The following is a 17,292-nucleotide window of genomic DNA, read 5'->3' on the forward strand; positions in this document are numbered from 1 at the left end:
ATCAGGACCTCTAGTAGGATCCCGACGCCTGGACCACGCCCACAAATGTCAGTCAAGCAAAGTGGCGGCTGCGCAGCACGGATAAACGATCAGGCCCCGCCTCCTACCCCACTTCTACTCTGCCCCTGGTCCTGCCCCGCCCAGCCCGGAGCCGTTAATCGCCGACACAACTTTGCGCCTGCGCAGACCGAAAGTGAGGCTGCCGGCGAATTTGTGCATGCGCCTAGAGGGAAAGTTGGTTCTTTTCCCCTCCTACCCCTCGCGAGAACATGAGAACTTGCTTCCGGGTCGAAGGGCTTACTTCCGGTGAGCGGGTAGGCTGAAACGCGGTGGCTAAACGAGTTGAGTTTGCAAAGTTCTCGGTGGAGAAGGCTGTAGCCATGGACAGGTAAGTTCTGGTGGTGAAGGCTGAAGTCGGTCATTTTCCTCTCCAGCGTGTTGAAGGAATGAAACAGGTGAAACCCGACTCAGAGGAAGCATACGAGGGCCTGGGTCCTGACCCTAGGCATCCTTTTCCGACTGGGAGACTGCAGCTAAGGGAGAAAGGCCGCTTGGGCCGGGGACGGATATGGTCCTTGCCAACATCCTTGAATAACTCATCTTTATGTAGGGGCTTGATGAGTTATTCAAGGTTCACTATACATTCCCCGAGGCCAAGATCCTTGAATAACTCATCTTTATGTAGGGACCTGATGAGTTATTCAAGGATCTTGGCCTCGGGGAATGTATAGTGAAGGAGACGACGGAGCAGTGCGGAATGATAAGTGTTTTGTACTACTTTGTGGGAAAACAAGTGGAGCAGTGAAGTCTCCTTGTCATGGAAAGTATCAGGAAGACCTCTCAAATGAGGATACATTCTAGGTGGTCTTTGAATAGTGGCAGTAGCCTACATCGAGTGCCTTAACCGTTTAAAATATATTATTGTTACTGTTCGGTCGCTAAGTGGTGTCAGATTTTTGCAACCCCATGAACTGCAGCCGTCCAGGCTGCACTGTCCATGGGATTCTCCACGCAAGAATACTGGAGTGGGTTGCCAGGTCCGCCACAGGGGATCTTCCGGACCCAGAGATCGAACTCGCGTCTCCTGCTTTGCCGGCGGATTTTTTTTTTTTTTTTGTGGAAGCATTTGTGATGCTATGTTAGCTATTTTAATCCTTCTAACAATTCTATGAGGGTAGCTACTGTGATCTTTTCACACATAGCATTGAGGCTAAAAGAAGGAACTTGATCAGTTAGGAAGCTAACAAAGGAAGCTAAGAACCAAGTTGCCAAGCTGGATATGTGTTTCTAGATTCTAGGGGGCTGTTTGATGAGTAAGTATTCACCAGATAGACCAAAGAGGTGAATGTAGGCCTCTGAAAAGAATGCCTACAAAGGTACAAAGGTGTAAGGATATGAAAGTGTAGCTGAATGGTCACATGCAGTGTGTGTTTGTATGAAAGTGATGTTTGTGGCTGAACTGGTAAGCTGGGGTCAGATTATAAAAACCATGGTAGGAAATTTGGACTTGATTCTGTAGGCCAGAGATATCTATCTGAAGATTTCAAGTGGAGGAAATGCACATTAGATTCTTAAGATACAGGTCTCATAATACACACAATTTATTTTCTAGACTTTGGGCGGAGAATGTCTGTGACTATAATAGTGCTGAGACCGGCGACACCCTTAGTGTACTCTGGGAAGAAAAGCTTGAAGGATCATTTCTTCCCAATTTATTAGATTTATTTTTTATTTAGTTTCCCAGGTCACCAGCTTAAACAGAAGTATCCATGGTTTGAAGTACTTTGGAGACTACAGAACATCCTTTTAAGAGTTCCTGCAACTTTAGGAACCTCCTCAATCCAACGAAGAAAGGTTTATCTTCACAAAGCAATTATTTAAAGCAGTGTTAGAATATAGATTTAGATTCCAAGTGTTAAAATAATTCCAGAGGAGGAAAAAATTAACAAGTAAGTCAGAGAAGACTTTATGCAGGTAAAATTTGAGCAGGACTTTGAGAGATAAGCTGGATTTGGAGTCAGAGAAGTATTAGCAACAAAAAAAGACTTGGCAGTTGCGATGATCTATGCCTTGACTGACTTAGGATCCTTTGCTTCAGTCATAATGATAAAAGTTTTTTTGCAAATGCTCCTTTCTCATTTCATTCATGTGAATTTGATTATTGCCATTTTAGGAGTGGCTTTGGAGAGATGTCATCTCCTGTGATCCGGGAGGCAGAGGTGACTCGGACTGCACGAAAACAGAGTGCCCAAAAAAGAGCTTTAAGTATCCTTTGCATTTTAAGCATCATTATAAAAATTGTAACATGTTTGGAGTTAGCATTATAGACTTCATAAGTGATATTAAACACTAGCTGCAATAAAATACTGTGGAAATTAATTTTTTTAAACTCTCCAGATGTGTTATTTGGTAAATATAATGCTGAAATTCAGTGAGATTCATATTTCCTTGAAAATAAGGATGTTCCATTTTACTGCTAACTTTATTGTGGTTAGCTTTTGCTGAGATTAGATTTTCTTTATTATTTGAGTTCTAAGAACTCTTAGTTCAGTATGTGGTAACCTAAGACTTGAGCACTTAGTTCAAGACTGTAGTAACTGATAACTAGAATTTAAAGGGGAAAGGGAATTATTTACTCTTTGCATAGAAAATATGGTAGCTATAAAATACCTTGTCCTGAAAAAACATATTCCCATATTTTGTATAGTGTAAATATGGTTCATGCTGGGAGGGATTGGGGTCAGGAGGAGAAGGAGACGACAGAGGATGAGATGGCTGGATGGCATCATCAACTCTATGGACATGAGTTTGGGTAAACTCTGGGAGTTGGTGATGGACAGGGAGGCCTGGCATGCTGTGATTCATGGGGTCACAAAGAGTCGGACACGACTGAGCGACTGAACTGAACTGAAATATGGTTCATTCTAACTTTAGTGATGTTTTTTTCTATACGAAAACTTTCCTTAACATTTCCTGTAGTTCGGGCATCCCAAGATGAAATTTTTTCTAATACCACTCCAAGAAACCAGGTTATGCCCCGAACTCCCAGCTCATTTCGACAACCTTGTAAGATTTTTTTGCTTTTAAAGCATTTAATAATGATAATAGTAATAGCTAATACTGTAATATATATTATATTTTATAAGTTATTTTTAATTAAGAGCAAATAATAGGGATTGCACTTACTATTTGTTGAACTCTTACCATGTGTAAGGCTTTACATAATTGCATAATAGCTGTGAAGTAGATATTGTCTCTATTTTGCCAAATCTGAACATGAGAACTAGAGAAGTTGATTAATGCAGATAAAATAGCTAGGTAAGTATGTAAGTAATGGAACCAAAATTCAAATCATAATCTGCTTACTTCAGAGCCCATGTCCTCTATACTATAGTATGCTTTATAAAATTAGAATTTGATAAATCCATGAATTCATGAGTGTCTTTTTTTTTATGTTCAGTTACGTTATAATGACAGCATTTCTGTTTGCAGTAAAGTTTTTTTGGTGGGCTCAGTAGTACCAAAAGTTTGTATTTAGAAAAATAAGTTAAATCTTCATATTATAGAAATGTTAATATTGAAAGTATTTATTTGGTTAGAATCTAAATAATTGAAAAGTGAAAATTATTTGTTTTTATTTGCTTGTTTCATTTTCATGATCAATGCTCATGCACTTCGAATTCTTTTTACTAACTTCTTGCTTGTAGTTACTCCACCAAGCCGGAGCTTACTGAGGCAACCAGATATATCCTGCATTCTTGGAACTGGAGGGAGGTCTCCCCGGCTTACACAGTCTTCAGGGTTCTTGGGAAATCTGTCTATGGTATGTAGAAAAATGGGGCTGAAATTTTAAGTATGGCATGATACTTAGCTAAAAAATTTTTAATGAGAATTGAAATCTTATTCATAATTAAAGTAACTCAGTTATGTAGGTTGAAATCATTTTTTGGTTAGACTTCCAGAAAACTGAGACCCGTAAGCATCTCACGTCATAGGTGGAAACTGTGACACCAGCAGCAGTTAGATGCAGATAAAATGTATTAATCTGACAGTTTACTGATCAGAATAAATAATTCTGATTGGTTGCTAGTGGCTGTAAAAACTGAACCCTGTTTTGAAGCATAGAAGAGGAGGCCAAGAGTAAGCAATGAAGCCTGTCATAAGGAAGAAAAACAAAGCATTAAAGGAGAGAAAAGAGAAAATTTGAGGAAAAGTAAGTGAGTCACTCTTCAGGAATCATTATGATACAGTATTTAAAATAGCAAAAGAAATGTCATATAGATTGTGAGGCAGAATGACCTGACCTGGGTGCTTAAAATACCCTATAGAGAAAGAAAGAATTGTGCCTAACTGAGATGATGAAAACGGAAGAGTTTTGTTGGACTAGTAAGAGTGTTATGGCTCATTTAGTTCCAGGAACAAGATGAAAAGGGCTCTTTATTTGGCTCTGTGGTTATTGAAAAAACAGAGTTTTACACACACCAGAAATGGCTCTGTGGTTATTGAAAAAACAGAGTTTTACACACGCCAGAAATTGTCTAAATTTTGTGTTTTCAAAGGAATGGTTTTGCATATTAAACCTCTCCTTGTCTTAGAAGGTTAAATCAATCTTTGAAATATTTTAGAGTGTTAGTATCTTAACAGCGGTTTGGTCATTGAACAGTTTTATTCTGGTTATGAAGCTGGTTTATTTTGGCAACGTTTATTCTTATTCTACTTAAAAACATGAGTGAATTGACTGCTTCTAGGTTTCAACATAAGATGATGACTTTTATTATTTAGTGCTTCAGAACTACAAGTTTAATAGTAAAATTATTACTCTTCTAAAGGCCAGGCCACCTCATGCGAAGAGTTGACTCATTGGAAAAGACCCTGATGCTGGGAGGGATTGGGGGCAGGGGGAGAAGGGGACGACAGAGGATGAAATGGCTGGATGGCATTACCGACTCGATGGACATGAGTTTGAGTGAACTCCGGGAGTTGGTGATGGACAGAGAGGCCTGGCGTGCTGTGATTCATGGGGTCTCAAAGAGTCGGACATGACTGCGTGACTGAACTGAACTGAACTGAAAGGCCAGGATAGAGTAAATATGTATTGATTATCACAGAATGTTTGGAAGTTACTTTGTAGTAAAAAATGTTTTCTTGATTTTGTTTTGCCAATTTCAGTATCAGTTATGAGAGGTGGTTGAAGGAAGTACAGTTATTTGTTACCTTGGTTGAGTTTAAGTACACCATGTGTCTACCTACAAAACATTTTTATGAATGCAGAATATCACTACTGTGTAAGATTTTTCAGTTTGATCTGGGTGCTAATGATGATGAGTACCCAGAAGGAAATCAGTCTTGTGGTAGCTGAAGCTAAACTCTCAGCCCATAGTTACTATCTCATTAATATATAGGGTCCCAGCACCCATCTTTAGCATTTTCCCTTGGGGAGACTAATTTAAAGGTACATTTTTATTGTTGCTCATGCCTGGATTTTTTAACACATTGCATTTGCTTGGTATGTCTCAAGTACTTAAATCTGTAACTTTCTAAATCATCCTTTTTTTATTACCATTTATTTGTTTAAGAAACTGAGTCATTCATCCCATAATATTTCCCAAAATTAAAAAATTGATTTAAAGTAGTCCTAGAGAGTAAAATTCATGAACAGAGGAGCCTGGTGGGCTACAGTCTATGGGGTCATGAAGAATTGGACACAACTGAGTGACTAACACTTTTACTAGAGCATAAAAGTATGGAGTAGTGCAAAGAAGAAAACACAGCCATAATATCCTTAACAAAATAATCATGTGGCTATCTTTTTTTTTTAATTTTTTTTTATTTTTTAATTTTTACTTTACAATTCTGTATTGGTTTTGGCATAGATTGACATGAATCCACCACAGGTGTACATGCGTTCCCAAACATGAACCCCCCTCCCACCCCCCTCCCCACAACATCTCTCTGGGTCATCCCCGCGCATCAGCCCCAAGCGTGTCATATCCTGCATCAGACATAGACTGGCATTTCGATTCTTACATGATATTATACATGTTTCAATGCCATTCTCCCAAATCATCACACCCTCTCCCTCTCCTTCAGAGTCCAAAAGTCCGCTATACACATCTGTGTCTTTTTTGCTGTCCTGCATACAGGGTCATCATTGCCATCTTCCTAAATTCCATATATATGTGTTAGTATACTGTATTGGTGTTTTTCTTTCTGGCTCACTTCATTCTGTATAATCGGCTCCAGTTTCATCCATCTCATCAGAACTGATTCAAATGTATTCTTTTTAATGGCTGAGTAATACTCCATTGTGTATATGTACCACAGCTTTCTTATCCATTCATCTACTGATGGACATCTAGGTTGTTTCCATGTCCTGGCTATTATAAACAGTGCTGCAATGAACATTGGGGTACATGTGTCTCTTTCAATTCTGGTTTCCTCTGTGTGTATGCCCAACAGTGGGATTGCTGGGTCATAAGGCATTTCTATTTGCAATTTTTTAAGGAATCTCCACACTGTTCTCCATAGTGGCTGTACTAGTTTGCATTCCCACCAACAGTGTAGTAGGGTTCCCTTCTCTCCACACCCTCTCCAGCATTTATTGCTTGCAGATTTTTGGATCGCAGACATTCTGACTGGTGTGAAGTGGTACCTCATTGTGGTTTTGATTTGCATTTCTCTTATAATGAGTGATGTTGAGCATCTTTTCATGTGTTTGTTAGCCATCCGTATGTCTTCTTTGGAGAAATGTCTATTTAGTTCTTTGGCCCATTTTTTTATTGGGTCGTTTATTTTTCTGGAATTGAGCTGCAGGAGTTGCTTGTATATTTTTGAGATTAGTTGTTTGTCAGTTGCTTCATTTGCTATTATTTTCTCCCATTCGGAAGGCTGTCTTTTCACTTTGCTTATGTTTTCCTTTGTTGTGCAGAAGCTTTTAATTTTAATTAGATCCCATTTGTTTATTTTTGCTTTTATTTCCAGAATTCTGGGAGGTGGATCATAGAGGATCCTGCTGTGGTTTATGTCGGAGAGTGTTTTGCCTATGTTCTCCTCTAAGAGTTTTATAGTTTCTGGTCTTACATTTAGATCTTTAATCCATTTTGAGTTTATCTTTGTGTGCGGTGTTAGAAAGTGATCTAGTTTCATTCTTTTACAAGTGGTTGACCAGTTTTCCCAGCACCACTTGTTAAAGAGATTGTCTTTACTCCATTGTATATTCTTGCCTCCTTTGTCAAAGATAAGGTGTCCATATGTATGTGGATTTATCTCTGGGCTTTCTATTTTGTTCCGTTGATCTATATGTCTGTCTTTGTGCCAGTACCATACTGTCTTGATGACTGTGGCTTTGTAGTAGAGCCTGAAGTCAGGCAAATTGATTCCTCCAGTTCCATTCTTCTTTCTCAAGATTGCTTTGGCTATTCGTGGTTTTTTGTATTTCCATACAAATCTTGAAATTATTTGTTCTAGTTCTGTGAAAAATATCGTCGGTATCTTGATAGGGATTGCATTGAATTTGTAAATTGCTTTGGGTAATATACTCATTTTCACTATATTGATTCTTCCGATCCATGAGCATGGTATATTTCTCCATCTATTAGTGTCCTCTTTGATTTCTTTCATCAGTGTTTTATAGTTTTCTGTATATAGGTCTTTAGTTTCTTTAGGTAGATATAATCATGTGGCTATCTTTTAAAAGTGAAAAACACATGCGTTTTTTTAAAAAAATGTTAATAGTATTAAAGTCTTTATTCACTCAGTGCCAATAACTACATTACTTTTCTATATCTCCTTTATCTTTTAGGTGACTAACCTGGATGACAGTAACTGGGCCACTGCTTTCTCATCACAGCGTGCAGGGCTGTTTACAAACACAGAGCCCCACAGTGTAACAGAGGACGTTACCCTCAGTGCTGTTATGTTACGAGAGGATGATCCTGGAGAAGCTGGTAAAATAGCTTTGGTCTTTGTTTATAACACAGTAGTTTGTCATTTTACTAACATCAAGGAAATCATCTCCTATTCCTGAATATTTAAAAATATTTTTTGTTATGCTTATTAGTTATGGTAATGGCTGTGCCACTTGATGATAATGGGTTAGCCAAATTTGTTTGGATTTTTCAGTGAAATTTTTGGCCAACCCAGTAGTAACTCTAGAAGGTTCAGAACCTCACCTTAGTTCTCAGTTGGAGCAGCATCCTGCCATTTAATCTTTTCAGTGTAAATAGCTCCCTGTTAGGTTATTAGACTAGTCGCTAATGCTTCTATTCTTTCCAAACTTGTGCTGTTGAGAGAGCTTCTCTTTTTGTTTAATTTTTATCTGACATTGTTGACATGTTTTGTTTTGGCCTGAATGCTAATGCTGTTTCTTCAAATAGTATTGTGACCATTCTGACTTTAGGCTGGTTATTACCATTCCCTTTTGGAAAAAAGCATTTGCTTTTAGTGTGTTTATACCTGCACATTATGACATAGATTCTTCATTAATTTATCATCATAGACTAACATATATGAGTGCTAGTCAGTATGCTTACCACTGTATGCACATTCGGAGAAGGCAGTGGCACCCCGCTCCAGTACTTTTGCTTGGAAGATGCCATGGACGGAGGAGCCTGGTGCTGCAGTCCCTGGGGTCGCTGCGAGTTGGACACGACTGAGCGGCTTTGCTTTCACTTTTCACTTTCATGCATTGGAGAAGGAAATGGCAACCCACTCCAGTGTTCTTGCCTGGAGAATCCCAGGGACGGGGGAGCCTGGTGGGCTGCCATCTATGGGGTTGCACAGAGTCGGACACGACTGAAGTGACTTAGCAGTAGCAGCAGTATGCATGTTAACGCATTTCATGGTCCATTAAATAAATACAATAGCTATTTCATTTTCGTGGAAAGGAAACAGGTGCTCAGATATACTAAGTAACCTATTTGAGCTTACCTGGCTAAGAAGTGATGGCACCAGGATTTAAAACTGAGCAGTTTGATTTCAGCACCCTTCTCAACAATGTAGTGACTACTACTTCTTTGTAGTATATGCCAGTGATAAGCATTCAAATATTGAGTAATTCAAAAATGCTTTGTACTTAATATATAAAATATAAGAATTTCATGTTTAGTATGAACCATGGCTGAGGCCTTAGATATACAATATTATAGTAGGGTGTATATATTTTCCCTGAATCAAGCATGTCATTTTAGGATATGCTGTAACTTTCCCAATTACTTTGTTATGGTGTACTTAAAATACAATTCAGGTGTTTTAAAATGTGGCTCATGTTTTTGTAGTAATTGTTGACAGACTAATAACTAATATATCTTTGGAATCTTAAAAAACTTATAGGTGACAGAAGACTAAATAGATAAGTTGGACTACATCAAAATATGGGTCAGAAAATACAGTCAATAGAGTGAAAAGGCCACAGAATGTCAGAATATATTTGCAAGTCAAAAAATTAATATTCAGGATATAAAAAGAACTACAACTCAACAGTAGCAGAAGACAATCCAACTGAAAAGTGGACAGATAACTTGTATAGATATTTCTCCAAAGAACATACAGAAGTAGCTATCATGCACATGAAAATTTGCTCAGTATAGCTCAAGTGGTAGAGAGTGCAGTGTATGAGATGGAGATTCAGCCCCTAGGTCGGGAAGGCACTCTGAAGAAGGAAATGGCAACCCACTCCAGTATTCTTACCTGGGAGATCCCATGGACAGAGGAGCCTGGCGGGCTGCAGTCTAGGGAACCACAAAGAGTTGGACACGACTGAGCACTGGATGGATGTAGTGATCATTAAGGAAACGCAAATCAAAACTACAATGAGACAGCGCCTCACACCCATTAAGATAGCTACTCTCAAAAACAAAAAAAACAAATAAACAGGAAATGGTAAATGTTGGCAAGGATATGGGAAAATTGGAACTCTTGTGTGTTGGTGGTGTGAATGCGAAATGGTGCAATACTGTGGCAAACAATATGGTCGTTCCTCAAAAAATTAAACATAGAATTACCTTATGATTTAGCAATTCTACCTCTGGGTATGGGCTTCCCTTGGGGCTCAGCTGGTAAAGAATCCGCTCTCAATACAGGAGACCTGGGTTTGATCCCTGGGTTGGGAAGATCCCCTGGAGAAGGGAAAGGCTCCCCACTCCAGTGTTTTGGCCTGGAGAATTCCATGGACTGTATAGTCCATGGGGTCACAGAGTTGGACACGACCTCTGGGTATATTCCAAAAGAAGTGAAAACCAGATTTTAAAGAGATTTGTATTTCCTCCTTCATAGCCCTGTGAACAAAAGATAGAAGGAACCCAAATCCCATTGATGGATAAAGGATAAAATATGATAAATACTTTTTAGTGGGATATAATTCAGACACATGCTACAACATGAATGAAGTTTGAGGACTTTATGCCTGATGAAATAAGCCAGTAGCATAGGGACCAAATTTCACTTATATGAGACACCTAGAGTAGTCGAACTCATAGACATAGTGGAATAATGATTGCGAAGGTCTAGGGACAAGGGAGAATGGAGAGTTACAGTGTTAGGGTTTTGTTTGTTTGTTTGTTTTGAAATTGACATTCTGTAATTTTAAGGTGTATGACATATTGCTTTGATATACTTGTGTATTGTACGATTATTAGTGTTAGCTAACGCCTCCATGATACTTTCACATTATATAATTATCATTTCTGTGATAAGAACATTTAAGATCTCATCTCTTAGCAACTTTGAACTATGTAGTGCAGATTTATTGACTATAACAATGCTGTGTGCATTGGATTTTCAGAATTTATTCATCTGCTCACTGCAGATTTGTACACTTGAAACAACATCTCACAATTCCCTTATCCTCCAGACCCTGGAAACCACTGTTCCAGGCTCTGGTTCTTTGAGTTTGGCTTTTTTAGATTCCTCATGAGTGATACAGTACAGTATTTATCTCTCTCTTAGCTGTTAGACTTATTTTACTTAATGCCTTCAGGGTTTATCCAGGGTCTATCCTGTTGCAAATAACATCACTTTTTCATGGCTGAAAAATATTCTGGTTTTGTGTGTGTGTGTGTTTATGTATGTATTAATATGTTGTTGTTTAGTCACTAAGTCATGCCCAACTCTTTGTGACCTCATAGACTATAGCCCGCCTGGCTCCTCTGTGCAATTTCCCAGGCAAGAATACTGGAATGGGTTGTCATTTCTTTCTTCAGGGGATTCTCCTGACCCAGGGATCGAATCCATGTCTCCTGCATCAGCAGGCAGATTCTTTACCTCTAAGTCACCAGGGCAGGCCTATATATATATATATATGTATATGTATATGTACACACATATACATATATATATACATATATATATATATGTATGTGTGTATATGTGTGTATACACATACAGCCCGCTTTTCTATCTATTTATCTGGTGATGGATACTTGGGTTTTTCCCCTATCTTGGCTGTGGTGTACAGTGCCACATTGAAAATGAAAGTACAGCTGCCTTTTCTTTTTATTATTTTTGGTTGCACTGGGTCTTCATTGCTGTGTGCTGGCTTTCTGTAGTTGGGGCAAGGGAGTTGGGACTACTGTTCATTGCAGTGCACGGGCTTCTCTTTGCAATGCTTCTCTTGTTGTGGAGCACAGGCTGTAGGTACGTTGGCTTAAGTAGTTGTGGCCCACGGATTTAGTTGCTCCACGGCATGTGGAGTCTTCCCAGACAAGGGATCAACCTGTGTCTCCTTCATTGGCAGACGGATTCCCATCCACTGTACCACTGTATTTATAGGGAAGTTCCTGTAGATACCTTTTTGTTAGCCTGTTTTCATTTCCTTTGAATATACACCCAGAAGTGGTATTGCTAGATCATTTGGTAGTTCTATTTTTAATTTTTTAAGAAAGCTTCATACTGTTTGCCGTAGTGGCTAAACTAATTTATGTTCTCACCAGTAGTGCACAAATGTTCCCTTTTCTCTGCATCTTCACCAACACTTGCCATTTCTAGTCTTATTAATTGGTGATACTTGTTCTTATACATGTGTGGTGATATCTCACTATGATTTTGATTTGTATTTCTCTGCTGATTAGTGTTGTTGAGCATCTTTTCATGTATATGTGTTAGCTATTTGTATGTCATCTTTGGAGAAATGTCTGTTCAGTTCCTCTGCCCATTTTTAAATCGTACTGTTTGATTTTTTATGAATTCTTCATATATTTTGAAGATTAACTTTTTATCAGATATATGGTTTACAGATATTTTCTCTCAATTCCATAGATTGCCAATTCATTTTGTTGATTGTATCTTTTGCTGTGCAGAGCTGTTTAGTTGATATAGTCCCACTTGTTGATTTTTTGCTTTTGTTGCTTATGCTTTTGGTGTCATATCCAAAAATTATTCTCAAGACAGGTGTCAAGAAGCTTTTCCCTATATTTTTTTCTAAACGTTACACAGTTTCAGGTTTCATATAATTTTTTTTTTTTCTCTCCAAGTTTTGGCTGTGCTTGGTCTTCATTGCTGCTCATGGGCTTTCTCTACTTGTGGGAAGCTGGGGCTACACTCGAGTTCTGATGCATGGGCTTCTCATTTCTATGGCTTTGCTTGTTGCAGAGCATGGGCTCTAGGGCTCAAGGGTTAAATCATTGCAGCTCATGGGCTCCAGAGTGCAGACTCAGTAGCTGTGATGCACAGCCATAGTTGTCCCGAGGCATGTGGATTCTTCCCCGACCAGGGATTGAATCCCTATCCCCTCCATTGGCAGGCAGATTCTTAACTTCTTGACCACCAGGAAAGTCATCATTTAAGTCTTTAATCCATTTCAAGTTCAGTTTTATGAGTTGTGAGATAGGGATCCATGTGATTTTCCAGTTTCCTTGGCACTGTTTATTTAAAGAAACTATTCTTTCTCCATTCAGTATTCATGGCTCCCTTGTCAAATATTTCTTGACTATATATGTAGGAGTTTATTTCTGGATTCTTTATTCTGTTCCATTGATTTCTGTGTCTGTGTTTATGCCAGTACTGTTTTGAATACTAGCCTTTGTTGTATAGTGTGATATCAGGAAGTGTGATGCCTCCAGCTTTGTTCTTTCTCAGGATTGCCTTGGCTCTCTGGGGTTTTAGGTTTGCAGAAAGCAAAGAGTTCTGTTGTCGGATGGTGGTTATTGTGGCACAGCTCTGTGAATGTACTTTCTGCCACTGAACACTTAAAAATGGTTAAAATTATAAATTTAGTTATGTGTATTTTACCACAATTATGTATTTTTAAAAACAGTAGTTTCAAGAAAGATTTAGAGCTATGTTTTAAGTTTTCAAACAAACAGAATGCCTTGGAAGTATGTCACTTAATTTGTCTATTCCTCTTCTGTTTATTGTCTTCTAGCATCCATGAGTATGTTTTCTGATTTCCTGCAGTCTTTCTTGAAACACTCTTCAACTACTGTTTTTGACCTTGTAGAAGAGTATGAGAACATTTGTAGTAGTCAGGTAAGTTATTTCACTTCATTGTTGGTCAGACTTCAGTAATCAAGTTTTTTCTGAACTTAGCCTGTGAATTTCCTTCCTCTATTTAAGGAGGATGTCTTAGAGATAGATAGAAAGTCAGCCAGAGCAGATCTACTTTTTACACATTGAGAATCTTATAGTATTTCTTTTAAGGACAGAAGGATTCTGCAACTTTGACAAAGGAAAACCCAAAGTATACCAAGAACTTAAAACTCAACTATAAGAAAATGAACAACCAATTAAAAAATGGACAAAATATATAAACAGACACCTCATCAAAGAAGATCTGCAGATGGCAAATAAGTATATGAAAAGATGTTAAATATCAACACAACATTGTACATCAACTCTACTCCAGTATAAAGTGAAGATTGAAAAAAAATTTTTTTAATACATCATGTGTCATTAGGGAGTTGCAAATTAAAACAAGATGCTACTATACACCTGTTAGAATAACCAAAATCTGAAACACTAACCAAACCAAATGCTGACAAAGATGTGTAACATGAATTCTCATTTATTATTTTTAGGGATGCAAGATGATAGCACTTTGGACCATAATCTCTCAGTTTCTTAGAAAAGTAAACATACTCTTGCCATATAATCCAACATTCCTACTCTTTGATATTTACCCCAAAGATTAAAAAAATTTATGTCCACATAAAAGCTTAGGCATAGATGTTTATAGCAGCTTTATTCATAGTAACCTGAATTTGGAAGCAATCAAGATGTCCTTTAGTAAGAGAATGGGTAAGTCAACTGTGGTTCATCCAGTCTGTGGAATATTACACAGCCTTTAAAAGTAATGAACTATCAAGCCGTAAAGAGTTGAGGATGGACCCTGAATATATATCACTAAGTGAAAGAAGCTGATATGCAAAGGTACATATGGCATAATTCCAACTGTATGGTATGTTGGAAAAGGGAAAACTTAAAGAGAATAAAAAGATCAGCAGTTGCCAGAGTTCAAGGAGAGATAAAGATAGAAAGTAAAGCACACTAGAGTTTTAGGGGAGTGATATTTAAGAAGTAGAAGTAGGATTTGTAGGAGATGGTAACCCATTCCAGTATTCTTGCCTGGAAAATTCCAGGGATGGAGGAGCCTGGTGGGCTACAGTCCACTGGGTTGCAAAGAGTTGTACAAGACTGAGCAGATTATAATGATATATGATGGGTACATCGGTATACATTTGTCAAAACCCATAGAATGTACAGCACCAAGAGTGAACCCTTCTGTAAATTATGGACATTGGGTAATAATGACATGTCAATGTAGTTTCATTGATTGTAAGAGATGTACCACTCAGGTACTGGATACTGATAGTGGGGGGAAAGAGTGTATATATGGGGCAGAAAGTAATGAGAACTTGCTGTACTTTATTCAGTTTTGCTGTGAATCTAAAACTGCTCAGAAAGTTGTCTATTTTAAAGAAAAGGAAAACAGCTTCAAGAATAATTGAAATAATAGTAATAGCCAACCTTTTTTGAGCATTTAAATCAAGAAACACCTGGAGTAACAGGCAAATTTGATCTTGGAGTACAGAATGAAGCAGGGCAAAGGCTAATAGAGTTTTGCCAAGAGAATGCACTGGTCATAGCAAACACCCTCTTCCAACAACACAAGAGAAGACTCTATACATCGACATCACCAAATGGTCAACACCGAAATCAGATTGATTATATTCTTTGCAGCCAAAGATGGAGAAGCTGTATGCAGTCAGCAAAAACAAGACCGAGAGCTGACTGTGGCTCAGATCATGAACTCATTGCCAAATTCAGACTTAAATTGAAGGAAGTAGGGAAAACCACTAGACCATTCACATATGACCTGAATCAAATCCCTTATGATTATACAGTGGAAGTGAGAAATAGATTTAAGGGACTAGATCTAATAGAGTGCTTGATGAACTATGGACAGAGGTTCGTGACATTGTATAGGAGACAGGGATCAAGACCATCCCCAAGAAAAAGAAATGCAAAAAAGCAAAATGGCTATCTGAGGAGGCCTTACAAATAGCTATGAGAAGAGAAGCCAAAAGCAAAGGAGAAAAGGAAAGATATACCCATCTGAATGGGTTCCAAAGCTGAGTTCTAAAGAATAGCAAGGAGAGATAAGAAAGCCTTCCTCAGCGATCAGTGCAAAGAAAGAGAGGAAAACAATAGAATGGGAAAGACTAGAGATCTCTTCAAGAAAATTAGAGATACCAAAGGAACATTTCATGCAAAGATGAGCACAATGATGGACAGAAATTGTATGGACCTAACAGAAACAAGATATTAAGAAGAGGTGGCAAGAATACACCGAAGAACTGTACAAAAAAGATCTTCATGACCCAGATAATCACAAAGGTGTGATCACTCATCTAGAGCCAGACATCCTGGAATGTGTCAAGTGGGCCTTAGGAAGCATCACTACGACCAAAGCTAGTGGAGGTGATGGAATTCCACTTGAGCTATTTCAAATCCTGAAAGATGATGCTGTGAAAGTGCTGCACTCAATATACCAGCAAATTTGGAAAACTCAGCAGTGGCCACAGGACTGGAAAAGGTCAGTGTTCATTCCAATCCCAAAGAAAGGCAATGCCAGAGAATGCTCAAACTACCACACAATTGCACTCATCTCACATGGTAGTAAAGTAATGCTCAAAATTCTCCAAGCCAGGCTTCAGTAGTACGTGAACTGTGAACTTCCAGATGTTCAAGCTGGTTTTAGAAAAGGCAGAGGAACCAGAGATCAAATTGCCAACATCCGTTGGATCATCAAAAAAGCAAGAGAGTTCCAGAAAAACTGCTTTATTGACTATGCCAAAGCCTTTGACTGTGCGGATCACAACAAACTGTGGGAAATTCTTCAAGAGATGGGAATACCAGATCACCTGACCTACCTCTTGAGAAATCTGTATGCAGGTCAGGAAGCAACATTTAGAACTGGACATGGAACAACAGACTGGTTCCAAATAGGAAAAGGAGTCTTAGGAAAAGACTGGTACAAAAGTCTTTGTACCAGTAGGAGAATTTTAATTTTTTTAATATGGTATAAATTTTTCACATAATTTGAAAGTATCTAATTTTTAATGTTCATTCTGCTCTGTTGGTTCATGATATATGATTTTACCAGGCATAGGTTAGATTTAGCTATCTTCTGGGTTGATCTACAGGGAGAAAAATGTACTCATGGCTGTTACTGTTGAATCTGAAATCTAGAGTATGTTAAACTTTTACATACACACTCACCTAGACACACCTTACTTCAAAGTAAGGCCCTTTCTAGTGGGAATGTTGTATTACATTTAATTTAAAAAGGCAATAGACAGGAAAAATTTGTAATGTAAATTTGTACTTTTGGCACTATGTACTTGAAGAATACAAAGTTGTGACTCAGAATTACAGAAAACCTTTTTACATTTGTGTCTTTAATTCAGGTAAATATATTGAATAAAATAGTGAGCCGAGCAACACCTGGACTTCAGAAGTTTTCAAAAACAGCCAGTATGCTCTGGCTTCTTCAACAGGAGATGGTCACATGGAGGCTGCTGGCTTCTTTGTATAGGTAAAGTTGTGTAGGACTCAGAAATAAACTGGCTATTAACTTAGAAGTTAGAATGAGGTGTGTTTGGAAATAGGTTCTGCCATTTTATGATGCTTATCATGTCTAATGCCTTTAGTTGTCAGAGGTGAGTTAGGAGGAAAGAGGGGAATATTAAATCATAAAGTTGGTAACTACCACGAATTGGATATTTGTAAAGATTTAAGGAAAGTGTTAAAAACACAGCAATATTTAGAAGAAGATAGATTAAGGAAAAAAGTGACAGA

The 17,292-nt window shown here is 38.2% G+C and overlaps 1 protein-coding gene across 4 annotated transcripts in view; it reads left to right on the top strand.

Moving 5' to 3' along the window:
* The first annotated feature begins 275 nt into the window (after positions 1–275).
* Positions 276–17,292, top strand: part of NUP107 (nucleoporin 107) — a 49,406-nt gene continuing 32,389 nt past the window's right edge. For 2 of the 4 annotated variants that reach the window (XR_005719721.1, XM_040233409.1), the window contains exons 1-7: positions 276–388; positions 2,174–2,265; positions 2,980–3,066; positions 3,708–3,823; positions 7,802–7,946; positions 13,358–13,461; positions 16,902–17,029. Coding sequence is in view for 3 of the 4 variants with exons in the window: in XM_040233409.1 (XP_040089343.1) it covers positions 381–388; positions 2,174–2,265; positions 2,980–3,066; positions 3,708–3,823; positions 7,802–7,946; positions 13,358–13,461; positions 16,902–17,029 (680 nt within the window). In the remaining variant the exon portion in view is untranslated. Of the gene's footprint in view, positions 389–2,173; positions 2,266–2,979; positions 3,068–3,680; positions 3,824–4,090; positions 4,214–7,801; positions 7,947–13,357; positions 13,462–16,901; positions 17,030–17,292 lie in introns of those variants that run through there. The other 2 variants (XM_040233410.1, XM_040233412.1) reach the window with 2 other exon arrangements.

This window comes from Oryx dammah, unplaced genomic scaffold (genome assembly GCF_014754425.2).
Source record: "Oryx dammah isolate SB20612 unplaced genomic scaffold, SCBI_Odam_1.1 HiC_scaffold_29, whole genome shotgun sequence".
In the NCBI taxonomy this organism is placed as follows: Eukaryota; Metazoa; Chordata; class Mammalia; order Artiodactyla; family Bovidae; genus Oryx; species Oryx dammah.